The sequence below is a fragment of the Diplotaxodon limnothrissa genome, linkage group LG10 (assembly GCF_057381915.1).
Source record: "Diplotaxodon limnothrissa isolate DT_005_m linkage group LG10, D_limnothrissa_male_GT1.1, whole genome shotgun sequence".
NCBI classification, from domain to species: Eukaryota; Metazoa; Chordata; class Actinopteri; order Cichliformes; family Cichlidae; genus Diplotaxodon; species Diplotaxodon limnothrissa.
The window spans coordinates 14,891,948-14,908,457 of NC_140605.1; the positions used below are offsets into that span (position 1 = coordinate 14,891,948).

Sequence of the window (16,510 nt, forward strand, 5' to 3'; positions counted from 1 at the left end):
GAGCGCTGCAAATGACCTCCAATGGGTTACTCTTGCATGTTTCTGACCAAGCTGTCTGAAACAGGTGGCCCTGGTCTCCTTTAGTGGGACCTGTTCTCACAGACCAGCCCCATGTATAGCCTGAATGGGCTTCGGGTACCATCACATGCTAACACTACTAACAAGGAGTCTAGCAGAAAAGCGAAACTAGAAAAAACTAGAAAAAGCAAATCTAAAAAAGCCGTCATGGGGGGTAGCCATTCATCTCCACTGCACTTGTCACTTTCATTTGCACCAATGCAGATTCACGGTGGTTTATGTTTATGACTCTGTGTCATACTGGGGCGATTAAGTGTTCACTCATTTTATTTTCTCAAGCAGTGTATGAAAATAATTCAGTCCAGTTAGTAGGCTTTGCTGACTTGCTAATTTTACATAAGGACTAAGTACAAAAGTTAGCTATAGCTATATTAATAAGTATAGAACAATGAAAAGGTTTAGATTTGTACAAGTTACTCCTGCTAAGAAGTGTAACTTCTTTACAAAGTGTAACTTTGTAACTATCTTTTACAAAGATAGTTATCGTTGTAAAACTAAAAACTCAAGCCCTTAATCCTGGATTATAGTCCAGGACTCGGAGTCATGAAATATCCGTTCATCTCTAATTTGAAATAAAATTTAAAAAAAAACAACCATAAACTCCAATATAACTTATAGCAAAGTATTAATCTCTTAAGCTCTTAGTACAGTTTTTTATGTCTGTATTTAGTCTGAAAATAAACTCAGAACTAAATCGGTCAAGAAAACGCAGAAAACACGTAAATATTTTTCTCTGAAATATAGAGGTGTATAAGTGCAACTTGTCAATGTGGAAATGCTGACAAACTGCCATTGATCTGGAGTTTTGGTTGGCGCACTCTGAGGGCATCTCTTCAAAAACTCTACTCTTAATGAGACTCCTGCAGGCACATTGAAAGGGCCAACAACCAATCACCTCCCCCCAGCTGATCCAGTCCAGCACCAACCAAGATTTATTTGGCGATACATGTTAGCAACCCTAAGAGCAGAAAAATCTGCAAATCTTTCCCATTTCTACTGGATAGATTTCAGATCGCACTGTTCTCCATTCATTTTAGAGCAATAGTAATACAGCAAATTTACATGTTCTACCCTTTTCATTTATTTAGATTTTCAGTGGTAATTCAGCCAAGCTAATGCATGACAACATCACTACCTAGCTGACTTCACCATTGCAACAAGGACAAATGGTTTCTGGGAGGGTTCGTTTTACTGACCTGTGTCTGATACTGAATCCACATATTTTCACGCAGGAATTCAGTATTTTTATTTTATTTCTGACTACAAAAATCAAAGCGGCTGAGAAAGGTTTACACAGCTTGGATGGAGGGCAAAAATAATGCATCAACAGTAAAAATCCTACTCTGCATACAGTACAGAAAAATGTCTTTATCATACGGAATAAGATATGTTTCTTTCCCCACAATAATAGGGAGAAAACCTCAATAATCAGGTGACCCCCCTCATATGAGCAAGGCCATGGCGATAGTGGGAAGGAAAAACTCCCTTTTATTAGGGAGGAACTTCCAGCAGAACCTGGTTCAGGGAGGGGCGGCCATCTGACCAGTGAGGGGGTAAGGGGGAGGGACACAGAACAATAAAGTCACCCTGGAAGAGATGCAGAGATTAATAACTACTGATTAAATGCCGAGTGGTGTGTAAGCACATAGAGAATGAAAAAAGGTGAGTCGGGATTAAAGACTCGGTGCATCATGGGAAGCCCCCCCAGCAGTCTAGGTGTATTGAATCATAACTAAGGGAGGCTTCAGGGTCATGTGATCCTATATGCTTTATCAAAAAAGGCAATTTTTAGGCCTAATGTTAAAAGTAGAGAAGGCGTCCAAACATAAGCAGGCAAATAAAAAAGAGGGAAACCACTGCAGTTTTGAATCTTACCAACAAGAAATAACTTTTCAATCACATCACAGGAGTTTCGCATCATATTGGCACAATTTAAGCTGGTCATTTCAAGTCATTTTGTCCGTGCTGCGAAGAGATTACGAATAGAGATTTTCGAATAGCCTCGTATTTTCTGAATGTAGCTGACGTTTGTGTGAAAATATTTACATGCATTCAAATGTAGCAGCTGGCACTGAGTTACAGCAGAGCACGTCAGACGAGAAAGTGGGTACTTTTTAGTCCTGCACCACAGGAAACCATACATGCGTCAGACTGTTTTTAGTACAGCCGAAATGAAATGCACAGTTTCACAATATTTTGAAAATTTTGCCTGATTCTAAGCACGTGTTGCTGCAGCTTACTGTAAGTAAAAAGAGTAGCAGTAGTACTACGTTTTGTTTTGGGGTTTTTTTTTTTCGTTTTGAGGTCTTATTACTATGAAATCTAATATATATAAAAATATCAGTGTCACAGATTTTAATGACTTTATGTGCAGGTTACTAGTGAAACGTCACGTTTAGGTACGACTATCGATGTTTGTATTTCTTGTACGTTTTATGCGATCGTGTCACTTTGGTGGAACATTGTGCAGCAAAGCAGCCGATCAGGATAGACACAAAACAGCGCGCACACGCAGAGACGCGTCTGCTGTGTATTTATTGTGTCAAAAATCGCTTTGTGTTAAACAATATATACTCAGATACACAGTGTAATTGTTGGTTTCTGATGGACAAACTGTCCTCTTTCAGCTTGTTGTGTGAATTCAAATCTTAAATGTTCCAGCAAAGGGATCCAGGTGATTTTTTTTCTTCCTTCAAATGGCTGTACAATTATTATCTTTGTCTATTGGACAATACTTTTTACTGTTTTTAAATGTTAAATAATTTACATAGTTTTACAATAATGAATGTCCTACAGAGACTAGTTTTGTGGTGTTTTTAAATATATTTTTTAAATACATGATGTAAAGTTAATTATGAGTTATTGTAATGGAAACGAATGCGCGCTCTGCCGGTGCGTTCAGTGACCTTTCTAAGGTGGTAATCTTTTGTTTCGTGGCTGATTCACTGACACGGCTGGACTTCACGTAAGAGAGCAAAGAAGACGACGCTCCTATTTACAGGTTTAAATTCAGTGAGAATTTTGAAATTTGTGAGCAGAAAACAGTGAATTTCTTTTATCTCTGCCAAGTTGTTTAGTTGGTTGTCTGCAGTGGAGGCAAATGAAGCTTATTTTTAATTAACTTTAATTGACTATTAGACTTTTTACTTTGACTTTTAACTAGTTAGGTGTGCATGATTTTGGATGATGACATTGTTTTTGTAATTATGCCTCTGTACGCGACCACGTCTGTAGACTTCAGCCAGCCATTGATTGCAAAGGGTTTTCATCCAAGTATTAAAAACAAACTTTCTATTTAAAATGTTGCTGTCCAAATCCTTTTAATATTTATAAACACAACTGTTGAAAACCCTGTTGAATCAAAGCCTAAAATCTGCGTTTTAATCACATCTAGACCGTTTTCACAGCACCACAGTGGATTTTACATCAGAGGTGAAATTACAAAAAGTGTCAATTATCCAAATGTTTATGGGCTTAACTGTATATTTCAGATCACAGCAACAGTCTTGCATGTTATCAAAGTCCGGTTTTAGATCGATTTGCTTTGATATTTTGTCAAATTAATGAGCAGGTTCCAAAGATGGTGGAGTGCAGTCGAGGTTCAGAGGTCTGTTTTTGTGCAGCACTCACAATGAAAGGGAAACGTTTACTCAATGCTGAAACTTTGTGTTGTTTTTTTAAAAATAGAAATGAATCATCATAATAATTGCTGACATATTAAGCTGCTATTGCATATTCATTGGCCAACACTGGCGTTGTTCACTTTTGTTGGCATATCAGTAAATAATACGTCACTGGCCGACATTAACGTTAGAATTTTTGTGCAGTTCAAACTTTTAAAGTTAGTGTGTGAAGAGCCATGATGAAGATCTTTGTTCTTTTCACACAGGAGGGACAAATATGTAACTAAAACTCAGAAACAGGTGATATTTATAAGGGCAATGATTTGTTGTTTGTAATGTTTTCCAAACTCAATATCTTAATCCATTATTATTATTATTATTATTAAGATAGAAAAAGGTATAGGTAAGCCTTCATCTTAGAGCCACTACAGGCAAACAGAGATAAAATGTTGGGTGAAAATTTGCCTCATAAAGTGGCCAACCCCACAGTCTGAGTATCACTATACTTAAAGTTTGATTGCCAATATGAGCACAGAATATCAGGTAATGATTGCATTCAACTTTTTCCTATCATCTCCATCCTTCATCCATCAAAATTTGTTGTTTTGCCAGCAGTTTACTTAAAGCAGTGTGTGACACCAGAGTCTTTTTTCACTCCGCTGTAAGCTCCTGATACACACCTCATAATAAGCAGCGTCAGAACAGCTCGACTTGCTGCAGTACTTGTTGTGGTTTCACCACAAAAAAGCAAAATAAAAAAAAAATTAAAAACAATGTTCTGGTTATTCTGCTGTGATGTTGGAAATAGAAGATATTTTAGGCTACAAATTTACTGCTATAGAGATTGTATTGGATCATAGAAGACTGTTCTTGTATCTTGAGTGCAATAAAAAAAAAAGTGCAATAACAACTGATTTTCTTAACATTTCTTTTAAGAAGCAGTGATTTGCAAAATGATGAAGGTGCCACTTTACGTGGTCAGTCCCACTGGACGTCTAGAAGGGAAAAGGTTTAGTGTGGTGACCAGCGTCTAATGGAGGAAACCAGAAAGGAAACTGGGCAACGGCCAAACTTTTTGGCCACTTATTTAACTGAGAACTAAACTGAAGGTGAATTCTGGAGAAATGTTTAAGCTGAAATAAACACTAATGTCCTTTTCAACTCTCCCAGCTTCTATTACTTTTTCCCCATCCGTCACAGTGAATGTCACGATGTAAGAGGAGAAGAAATAACAGCAGACTATAGTGCTTAGTATTTTTATTTTCCTGAAGATAAATTTTCATACAATAAAACATTCCATCACAATCCAAATCAAAATCCACCCCATGAGAATTCCCCAACTATGTAAACCTATGACCTCGATTTAACCCTTTCATGCACAAATTATGGGAATTGTGCTAAAATATTTTCCTCTTTTTTTAAAAAATAAAATCTCACTGCCCACACATGTGGACACCATGCAACACAGGAATAAAGATGGGTACAAAGCCAGCGCTGGCAGCATACATGAAAGGGTTAAATATGTTATTACTATAGTTGAACGCGTCTCACCCAAAGCTGGAAGCAAGAAAACCCGAGTCTGATACTAAAATGACACAAGAGCCAACTGTGACAACAAAAGCCGAGCACGTGCTTCTTGTTTATGTCAGTTTAGTTTGGATGTTGGCTGCTTAACCGCTGAACGCCATTATCCTCTTAATCACATTATGGACTTTGCTTCTTGTTGTGCAGCTTTGGAGGAGAGCAGCTCAGTTCAGACCTGGATCACAGGATTAACTAGAAAGCAACTTCCGCTTGAGTCCCGAAATGTCCCACGCATCAGATATGCAAACATCACTGATGAATACAAAAACAAACACAAAAAGAAAACAAAAAAACAACAAACAAACAAAAAAAAACGACCAGCAAAATATCCTAGTAGCCACCATCTCTCTAGATAAAACAGTAAGTTTAAAACATGATGAGAAAATAAACCAAGTTATACTTGTGTAATGCTTTAGTAATTGTTAGTTGGCTATTGAAACATGACAGCATGGTTAATTTATATTACACCACTTCCCAACACCTTTGCCGGCCTAACTGAGACAACTACGGAGAAGACGAGTGCTGACAATTACTGAACATGCACTTGTTTAACTGTAAGATTATGCAGTTATTGAAGCAGATGCTGCAGCTGTCATGACTATTTATCCCTCAGTCTTTGTGCCATCTATCTACAGCATGTTTAAACCCTTTAAATACTGTTTCTGTGTGAGGTAAAGTTACTGCTTTTAGCAGTTCAGCCAGACTTCCTCTCACCTTGACACAGAAGGAAACCATTGCATAATCAAACTATGAAAGCAGTGACAGAAAGAGCCATCTCCCCACATTATACATATACATATTATAATCTCTTTTCTACAGTATGGAGCCATCCATAATTCTTGCCACAGTCCACTATCTGTAATAGCATTTTCTGATAAAGAACATTTACAGTATCGCACATTATCTCGCAACAGAGCCTAAACAGACTCAGCCATGAGTCCCTGTCATCCCTGCCTCCTTAAAAGGGCTCTTCTATTGCTTTTACATTGTCAGCAAGTGACCATAATCGAGGTCACATTGTCCTTAGGTTAAAGAAGAAAAAGGAAAAAAAAAAGAAGAAATCTAGTGGTGTCACAACAACAGAACGATGGATATGGTGCATCATCAGCAAACTGCTAGAACACAGCGATTATCCCTTTAATGGGGCTGATAATGCTAGCGGGATTTGTATTCGACTCGACTTTATCACATCTGTCTAACACAGGCCAGATGTGTGGCCCGGTGAGAGATTCAATATCAAGTTTGCTTTGGAGAAGAGCCGACAAGTTGTGTCAAAAAGGCCCCAATGCCAAATGAAACTAGCACATTAGTAGGTCTTTCAGCAGCTCTGAGTGCAGCACAAACACGAGTCCATCATTGGACTTCAGTCTAACTAACTAAAGTCCTTCAGCCTTTGGAGCCACCTTCGACGAGCAGTTTCTCTGCGTACCTTTATGTGGCTGCAGGCAGCGGATGACATGGAAAAATTATTTACAGTCTCAGCAAATCCCTTTGACTCTATCGAATGACCAGCCAAATACAGTTCAATAAAACAACACCTGGTGCTGGATGAAATGGGCTCTAAAACATATCATAACCATTCTGGCTCCAATTTGTGCACACTCAACACTAATATATATATATATATATTTATACTATAGAAATATATAAATATTATAAAATGTCTTTTTTTTACACTATGAGTGAGCATTGGCATGCTATTTGATATCAATGAACTCTATTTATGCTCTAATCATAAAATCAGTACACTGACAAGGTTTTAGCAACTTTGCATGTGTAAAAAAAACAAAACAACAAAATTAAAAAAAAAAAAAAAAAAGCTGAACATGAAGGGATTATTTGGCTATTTATGCTTCTATCTGCGAACATGATTGGTGCTGAAATTGCTTATGTGGCAAGGTGGTGAAAATAAAAATCTGTGGGACTGAATCTGAGGTTGGAACTGTGTAACAGTCGTATCTGATGGTAACTGAAGCCAGTCTGGTAAAGGTATACCTCCCAATCCTTCCCTTTATCCATGTCCAGAACACACCCTCTCTCTGAGGTCAGCTTGTCGGGGAAGTCTGTCATCTTATCTTGAAGGGTAAACGACGCTGCTGCAGGACGGCTGGGTGATGAGTGCGGGCCAGAGCGGCCATCACGACGATGGGGCGTTCTGGTTTTGGTATATAGATGCCTTGTCTTTCAAAAGGTCCAGACATAGATGACAGCTCCAGCTTCCTGAGTACCCAAATAACAGAGAGAGGCAGTAAAATCTGATGTTAAACTGCATTTAAACAGGAGAACAGTAGAGGCCCCTAGATCAGTGGTCCCCAACCTTTTTTGTGCCACGGACCGGTTTATGTCAGACAATATTTTCACGCACTGACCTTTAAGGTGTCGCAGATAAATGCAACAAAATAAAACCAGTACCGATACCAAAAAAAAGAAAAAAAAGAAGAAGATTTATTGATAACACGTGAAAAGACCCAGGGAAACTTAATGATAAAAATGATAAATTTTTTTAAAAAAAAAAACCTTAAAAACCCTGAAAATCATAAATATCAAACCCGAGCCTCAACTCTCGCAGCCCGGTACCAAACGACCTGTGGACCGGCCCGGGGGTTGGGGACCGCTGTTCTACATGATTAATGAGAGAGCATGCACCGCTGATTCTCTAAAATGTTTTGGCACTGAATAAAATAATAAAATGTATTGTTTTTAAATTAAATAGTACCTTAATTACAAAAGACTTGCTGTTTTCTTTGTTTAATAACAATGAAGAAAAGCTCACAGAGACACAACAGCTAGCTTTTCAGAAGCTGCTGAGACAAAAACTTGATATAAAAGCAGATTTATTACAGCTTTGTCCGAAGGCTTTTGTCCAGGTTGTGTAAACTTGGCTCTCTATGTGCGTGACTGCGATTGCAGATATTTTATGTCCTTTTGCTCAACCTTAAAAAAAAAAAAATCAACTTTGTTGGATTTTTGCCATGTTCAGTTATTTAAAAATCAATACCAATTATCCATTACCTACTCCTACATAATGTTTGTGTAATCAAAGTAAACATCTGTCATGCTACCCTAAAGTAAACAATGCCCAGAGAGTGAGCTGCCTTGGCGGAGGTTTATGCTCTGAGTGCTGCTCGTTCTTGTACACACACACACACACACACACACACACACACACACACACACACACACACACACACACGTTCTAAATTGTAAATAAAAATAGAAAGCAATGATTTTCAAATCACATGAACTGTATACTTAACTGAAACTGAAACTGAAGCAGTCAACTATTATTGAACTGGGCTTCTACATTTCAGTAAGATTCACACATGAACTTTGGACATGTGTGATAATGAGAGAATCAGGATGTGACATTTTCCACAGCAGTCCCGTCTACATTTAGCACACAGCAGGAAATAATCCACGTTCGCATTACTGGAAATACCCTGTGTGGTAAATGCACTCTTCTATTCACACAATCCGACATCACGGAGTCATTTTGCACAACGCCGCTGACAGGTTAAAGACGAGCTCCTGTCCAGAATAAATGCCTCAGACATTTGTAATCTCACATTCACCACCTTTGCGTGACGTCTAGAAAATGCAGCTGCAGGTCATCTGTGAAAAGGGCTTCAGATTCATTCTTTTCTAGGAAGTAGTAAAAAAAAAAAAAAAAAAAAAAAAAAAGGGGTGGACTTACCCTCTGGAGGTTCAGACATGGGGGGGTTGAGACAGTACATGTGATAGCCTCTATCACAGTCATCGCAGAACAGAAGCTGATCCTGGAAAACAAAAACACTCCAGTTCTCTGCACGAACAACCTAGATCTCACTTTAACCCAGAGACAAGCAAACAATCTCTAAAGACGACTCACATCATTCTCCGATGTGCCGCACATGTTGCAGCATTTGCACTCTATGCACTGCCAGCGGTACGTCTTGACGGCGGCCATCATTACAGGAGTGAACTGCAGGCAGGAGGGGTGGCCTGCGTCGAGAAAAGGGTTTAAACACGTTACATCTTTCCAAGAATACTTGCTGCGTGGCTTTTCTCATATCGCTACTCTTATTTACCTGAACGTCCACAGTCAGAGCAGGACACCAGCTCCTCTGATTGGCCGGTCTTGTGATTAGTTTTGGAGTCTCCCAGACAGAAATCACAGTAATTATTAGGCAACGCGAGCCCATCTGGACCTTTCTTTGGAGCTGCGTGGGAAGATGAAAACATGCAGGCCAATATCAGTGATCAGTTACACCGACGCTGTGACCTCAGATAATCAACTGACGACTCCTCCGAATCGACATTGCGCCGCTGTCGCTTACTTTTTGGCTCCTCGGGCAGCGACAGGGCGGGCTCGTTCATTTCCATGTCGTCTTTCTCCTCACCCTCCTCCTCGGCCAGGTGGGAGTGGGTGTAGTGGTAGCTCAGGCCAGGACGGTTCTTGTAGCGCTTCCCACAGACTGCCACCAAAACCACAAAATACGACATGTATGATATGAAAACAAAGAACAGACCAGTCAAATCAGGTGTTTCTACCACGTCAGTGGAGGAAGGTGAAGGTGACTCATGGAGAAAAGGACTATTCTTTACAGTGCTATCATGGGACATCTTAAAGCTGATGAGGATGGTGAAACCCTTCCTACTGTTCACATTATCATAATTAGCATCTTTAAAAGTATCTTAAGATGATCAAAGGACTCTTGCAGCAGTGTCCTACTTACAATGTAGCCTCATATCATGCACATATTTAACTGCTGTAACTGAAAAACAGTTACTTTGCAATTATTGATACAACTATTAGTATTTCTATTTTTTTTTAACTGACACAATGCCTTTGACTATGTGAATAAAGGAAAAAATTAGACACAACATAGACTAGTGACACAGCGAGACAGAAAGCTACGACTCTCGTATGGTGGTTTCTCTCAATACATGTCAACAACTTCTCATGTGGTAAAGTGATGATGGGGGAAGGAGAAGAGAAATCAGTTAAGAACCCACCAGGTTCCTGATGTCTCCTGCTTTCTGTTGAGTATCAAAATTGGCACAATGACATGATAAACTGGCGGTGAAATAATAGGAAAGATGAACAACATGCTTTATTTATGTATTTATTTGTTTACTTGAGACAAGCTTCCTCTTTGCTCGAAATCTACAGTAAAGCACAATAATAAGACAGCATCTCGACCACTCCTGCTGCAGCTAATATGCTGGAACTGCTCTGATCTTGGCTTTAGCTTCTTCAGTTTAAGGGTCTTAGAAGCATTGACAGTGTTTTGACTCGAGACCTCACTGCACTGAAACAAAACTAAGAAACGCATGTCACCATTTTGCAAAACATCATGTTTCTGATTTGAACTGGTATTCTTTTAACAGTTGAGAAAGCCAGTGGGATTGTGCAAGGAGGATTTACTGACTTAAAGGAGAACAAAGATGCCACTGTGTGAAGCCGTTGTCACAGGGAGGGTGTGATGTTTGTCATAGCAGTCAAACACAGTACTTCTTCTTTCACTTCCACACTTTCTCTAATTTTCATTTCCTCAAAAGTCCAGCAATCCTAGGTCTTCGACTTTCGGGAAGCATCTAACCAAGAGGCTAACAACCAAACAGAAACTATTTTTTGTGTGGGTGGGGTTGGTGGGGGAGGGAGAAAACAAAATACTCCCCATAAAGTCAAGCAGACATTAAAGTGACTCAAAAATCAAGCGAACACATGGAACATGGAATGAGATTTTACAGGGTGCAGAGGTGGTGAAGAGGAGAAATGCAGTCAAAATTAACATAACACAGGGGGGAAAAAACAGCACACGCACTCACAAAAGGGGAAGAAAACATCAGCAGCAGGATCTAGCTTCCAGCTTATCAAAATCTGTAGGAGGTTCAAGGCCAGATTGGGTGGAAAAAGTAACTTTTAAAGGCCACTGCTAATCTTCTGTAAGCTGAGATGACTCGTATATGTGGCTGATTACATGATTACAAACTACACTTTAGGTAAAGCATATAATAACAGGGCATTTACGCTCTCCAAATGTAGTTAATTACAATTCAGGACGATGTGTGTAACAGAACATTTAATTTATGAACTGAACTACACAAAGAGCAAATCTACTTGGTAACAGACAGAAAATAAAAACAGGCAGCAAAGACAAAAGACATGGCAGACTGGAGTGAAAAGGAATGAAGAGAAGTATACCTCTTTCAGAAGGTTTTGAAATATGCTTTTGTTTGAGAGTGTCTGAAAGAGAGAAGAGAAGAGAAGGAGAAGAGAAAGCACAGACAGAGACTCAGACCGACAGAGGATCAGTCAAGTCAGTCGGCAATGACCTACTGAGCACTGCAGCTCAAAGTGAAAAGGCTTCACAAAAGAGGAAAAAACAAAACACATCAAGCAGTCTGACAACACCAAAGAAGAGGAAGACTTTTTTTTCTCTCCCTGCACATGGAAATACCTGTAAATTAAAGTATGACATCATAGTGGCAAAAATACAGATCGACTAGCTTTGTAAATATCAGATATAAGAAGTCTAACGAAGAACAGAGAAAAGATGGAACACATGAAAAGAAAAAGAAGAGGGTGAATTAAAATGTGATAGTTAATGAGGACTCGAGCTAATATAAACATTACAGCTATGAACACCTGCGGTGACCTTCTACTCGGAGCTGTATTCACATGCTCTACTCTCAGCCAACAGGACTCACTGTCACAGGCGTACGGCTTGTCTCGGTCCTCCAGTGCTGCCGTGTCCAGCTTCTTCCTGCTGCTGCCCACTCCTCGGCCCTGCGCACATTATTAGACTCAGACGGGCCCTTAAACGCATGCTTGGGATCGAGAAACCGCATCGATCGACAGCCGTTATTTACCTTCCCTTTCCCTTTGCCTCTTCTTTTAGGCGTGTCTTCTTCATAGTCTTCATCGTCAAGGTCGTCCAGGAAGTCGTCAGGCTCGATGATTCTCTGTGTTGACAGGGATGAGGAAGGCATGACAATGGGGTGTATTATATTTCACTTTTCCATCTATAGCAGCTTTACTTCAAATCTCAAAACAAGAACCTTTCTGATCCGGGCGGCAGGGTTCAGGCCTCCGGTGTAATCACTCATGTTGGAATCCTCCTCAGATCCTCGGAGGTCTGCGGATGTCCTTTTGTCCAAGGAGTCCCCCTTCAGCAGGGCCTCCAGGCTGCTGCCATCCGATGACAACAGAGCATCCTTCTTCAGTCCTAAATCTAGCTCTATGAAATCAGGAAAGGCAAAACACAATATAATATACCTGAAAATGTTGGTGCCAGACATTTTAGTTGGTTAAAATAATTAGGGATATTCTAGTGAGGTAAAACCAGCCTATTTTGCAGCTCTGTGTAGTGGCAAACAAGATGATACGGTGAGCTATCAGCATGAAACAAGTTTCTGCACTGATCTAGAAAATGAGCCGTTGTGTGTACGCAATGTCAGAGTAAACTGCCTCAAAACCAGCCCTCTGAACAGCGTGTGACCACATTCTGCACAAGCATGAGGATGTTAAACCACAAGGACAGAAAACTGCTGGTGCTAGCACTGCTAATGTCAGCCGCACTCAGCAAACCAATCAGATATAAGGTGTAAGCTATGTTATGCGTGGCACAAAGAGCCACACATGTCAACGACATTCAAATACTTGTTTGCCCCGTGATTAGCATCAATTTTGAGTCTTTTCTGACTTTTAAACTAGTCGACATATCATGTTTTCTCCTGCTTAGTCAGCAGGAACAACACCAACACTGATACATACAACTGTAAGCACAGGTACAATTCAAGTCGGATTTAATTATTGATGGATATCTGTTACAAGATAGCACCACATGTTCATCCCCGCAAAGTCTTTGATATCCACCTTAAATGCTGACACACTAAAATAGGAGAATAAGCTAAGCTGCTCAGAGCTACTGTGATACCTGATTTAACCGGAGGGAAGATAAGCCGGGGGTCTTCTGAAGGATGAGATCTTCGTTTCTTTCTCCACCTCCTGGCTGGGTAAGTGTACAGCTGTCCTGGAGCCATGCCTGAGGGAAGGCAGAACAGGAAGGCGTTCACAGTTATCAAACAGTTCTGACACACTGGCAGGGGAAAAAAAAATCCACAGGCTCCGTTTGAATTTTCTTAGACTGTCCTTTTCAGAATCGGTTATTTTCGCATTTAAACACGAGCAGGCACCACCTGGCTGCCAGGGAGTTGCATTAAGTACACAAGCTCTGTTTGTGATTTTAAACATGCATGCATGGTGTATTTAGTCCTTTGTTTTGAAGGCATTGAGGTTATTTGTAGCTCCTTCGAGAAATTCTGATAAACAGCGGAAATGATGATTCATCTTAATCACTTAATCACTCATCTTAATAACAAATGCTTCACAGCATCTGTGCAGCTTCCTCTGGATCACTTCTCTGCTGCTCATTTTGTCCAGCTCTTACAACTTTAAACGCCTTTAGCGCAGGTGAGCAGTTCGACGCTCACGTATGGTGTCTCACCTGGTCCCCTGTGTCTTTTCTCCATCCAGATATAACAGTTGCTCTGAGCCACGCCGGTCTGCGAGTCGAGGAACGGCATCCGAACGCTCCTCTCGGCGCACAGCCTGGCATTGTAGTTGTGACACTGCTCCATGGCATCTCTGTAGTACTGCTCTCCCAGCCTGATGAAACAAAACCAGAGGCAGATGCTGGTCATTAGGTCTATTATGGTTCCAAGACAGAAATCAGCAGCTGTTGCCGCTCCAAAACAAGTGTGGTCTCAGTTTATTTTAAAACTGCTTGTGTTTTTTTGCTCTGCTGCCTCCTACTAAGCAGTGTCTTTGTGCTTCAGACTAAATGTTTAGTGCAACAGCAGGTGCTCTTTTGTTGGTGCATCAACAACAACAACAACGAGCTTTGGTAGAAGCACAGGCAAAGCCAAGTGTTCAGTATTTATAGCATAAATATACTGTTAGAGTGCTGCTTGCTTAATCCCTTTTAAAGAAGCTGAGGGCTGAAGCTACTCAAACTGAGACAGGAAGACATCTTACAATTCCCTCAAGCTATCAAGTGTCAAAGGAAAAAAAAGGGGGGGGGGGGGGGGGGGGGTGGCACAAAGAACCTCGTGATGCAACAACTGCACCTCTCGAGGCTGTCAGGAACCCCCAGAGGGCAGCAGTTCAGTCCTGATGAGATAATAAACCATGTAATTGTGTTAAACCTTAAAGAAGCTTTTCATAGATTTCAATCTCCAGTTAAAGACTTCATTATTTAACTTGCTGTAAGGCCATAATAACATTGCAAAAAGCTGTCTGTGCTCTGTGGGGTCCAGCCAAAAATGAACACTTGCTTTTCTTTCCAGAGAAATCATTTCAGGCAGGGTGAATTAACTAGAAAGAAGCCGTCACAAATGCGTGAGAGCACACCAGATACACACATGGGTTGGCTAGTACTGACATATTCTTGTAGTGGCGTATATGTTGTCTGATTATTTATGTAAAAACGCTTCATCCCACAGCCCAGAGACACGTACCGAGGGGGTTTGGGTTAATTGGAGAGTCAAAATTTTACATGGGTACGAATGTGAGTGCGGTTTTCTGTCTTTCTGTGTTGGCCCTGCATCTCCCCCTATGGTAGCTGGGATAGGGTCCAGCCCTAATTGTGACCATGATAAGAATAAGCAGAAGAAAATGGATTTATGAAAGACACACCACAGAAATGAAGCAATACTCAGAGCGGCAGAGTGGCTCTGGTTTTATTATGTGTAGAGTGATGCTGATTGATGTGCATTATTCTTGCAAAGGGAAAAAATTAAACAGTGATTGAGTTGCAAAAAAATATATATTCATATAGCCCCATTTCACCAGTGTTATCTCAAAGGCTCTTCACATGATACGGTAAAGAGCTTCATATATTATGAAGAGAAAGCCAATGGAAAGGGAACTAAATCTCCCTTCACCAGGAATAAACTTCTGATGGAGGAGGCTCTTTGGGTTGGATGAGGGGACAGAAATAAAAAAAAAAAAAAGAAATCAGGTGAATATATTTCTGTCAATGTAACTATAGCATAGTGCATACATAAAGGATACCAGCTCATTCAAACCAGCACATCTAGCATGTAAACAACAGTTCATTTATATGTTTTTGACAGCACAGACTTGGTTTCAAGATTACATCATCTTTCATTCTTTGTCAGTATTATTTCACAAGGAAATTAAGTTTGGAAGCAAATTAAAATATTTTGATGTGTGTCGGGTAAGTTTTATATGTTTGTGCTGCCACAGTTATCGCAGGTAGAGGTACGACGTACGCGTGTGTACGCTGGCGTGTGACATTAACCCCGAATCGGGCTGTACGGCTACACGATGTAAGACGACGGAAATGGAAGCACGTTAGAGCACAATACAGTGTTCTGGTCTTTGAAACGTTAAACTTTATAAGCAGTTCTTTTATGTGAATCGGAAACACCGGCTATGGCTCCGGGCTCTCGAGTTCAAATCTTCAGCGAGGGATTTTCATTCATTTTAAACTAGTCGCTCCAGCCGCTCCAGCCTTCGCTAACGACGTTAGGCACAATTACACTATCTTTAGCTTGTTAGCGTGACACCTAGCTGCCATACTCAACTGACGTTAGCACCACAGCGTCCGTTTGGTCACAAAAACACAAGTGGCCGCCACACCGCTAAAAATACACGAAGGATTAAATGAACACAAGTTCGTCTACATTGACTCGTGATCCATGTTTCAGAAACGTCAGCTGCGTGTCTGCTAACTTACACTTCCATTCCAGGATGTGAACAGACACGACGCTCCGACGCCTCTGGCTAACCTTACTAAGTCAGCTGGAATGCTGCTAAGCTAACTAACGACAGCGGGTGTACGATAGTACATGCTTTACAATGTGATGGCTGTGTGTGTCACCTGCACACATGTAAGGTAAGTAGAAAAGTCCAACACTTACAGTTTGACAACATTCTCAACAACAGCTGCCATCTTGCTTCGATACACTGGGAAAGTGGCTGCCGGGTAATGTGTGCCCTCTGTCAGGACTTGTAGGCAGATGGTGGAGTAAGGTGAAACACATTGCCCCCTACTGCTGGCCCCGTGCCATTGCAAGGGGTTTTATTATTCCAAGCTGCAAATCATGTTAGTAATGTTTTAAATTACTTACAAAGCTTCCAGTGCACAAAATGTAGTTCAGTGTTCTTTATACACTCATCAGGCACTTTATTAGGTACACCTTCATTCAAATAT

At 40.5% G+C, this 16,510-nt stretch overlaps 1 protein-coding gene across 3 annotated transcripts; it reads right to left on the reverse strand.

The window, feature by feature from the left end:
- Window positions 1-7,110: 7,110 nt before the first annotated feature.
- Window positions 7,111-16,262, reverse strand: dpf2 (double PHD fingers 2). Of its 3 annotated transcripts, none has more exons than XM_085363662.1 (12): window positions 16,218-16,262; window positions 13,778-13,938; window positions 13,208-13,315; window positions 12,330-12,508; window positions 12,141-12,233; window positions 11,979-12,057; window positions 11,473-11,514; window positions 9,602-9,739; window positions 9,353-9,484; window positions 9,154-9,266; window positions 8,980-9,055; window positions 7,111-7,505 (listed from the first exon to the last, which is right to left on the reverse strand). In XM_085363662.1, exons 1-12 carry the CDS (start codon window positions 16,247-16,249, stop codon window positions 7,423-7,425), a joined length of 1,236 nt encoding a protein of 411 aa, XP_085219788.1. In that variant the 5' UTR covers window positions 16,250-16,262; the 3' UTR covers window positions 7,111-7,422. The 3 variants fall into 3 exon arrangements, with proteins under 3 accessions (XP_085219788.1, XP_085219786.1, XP_085219789.1); XM_085363660.1 differs by having other exon boundaries at window positions 8,980-9,061; XM_085363663.1 differs by lacking the exon at window positions 11,473-11,514 and having other exon boundaries at window positions 8,980-9,061.
- Between the last annotated feature and the right edge of the window lie 248 nt (window positions 16,263-16,510).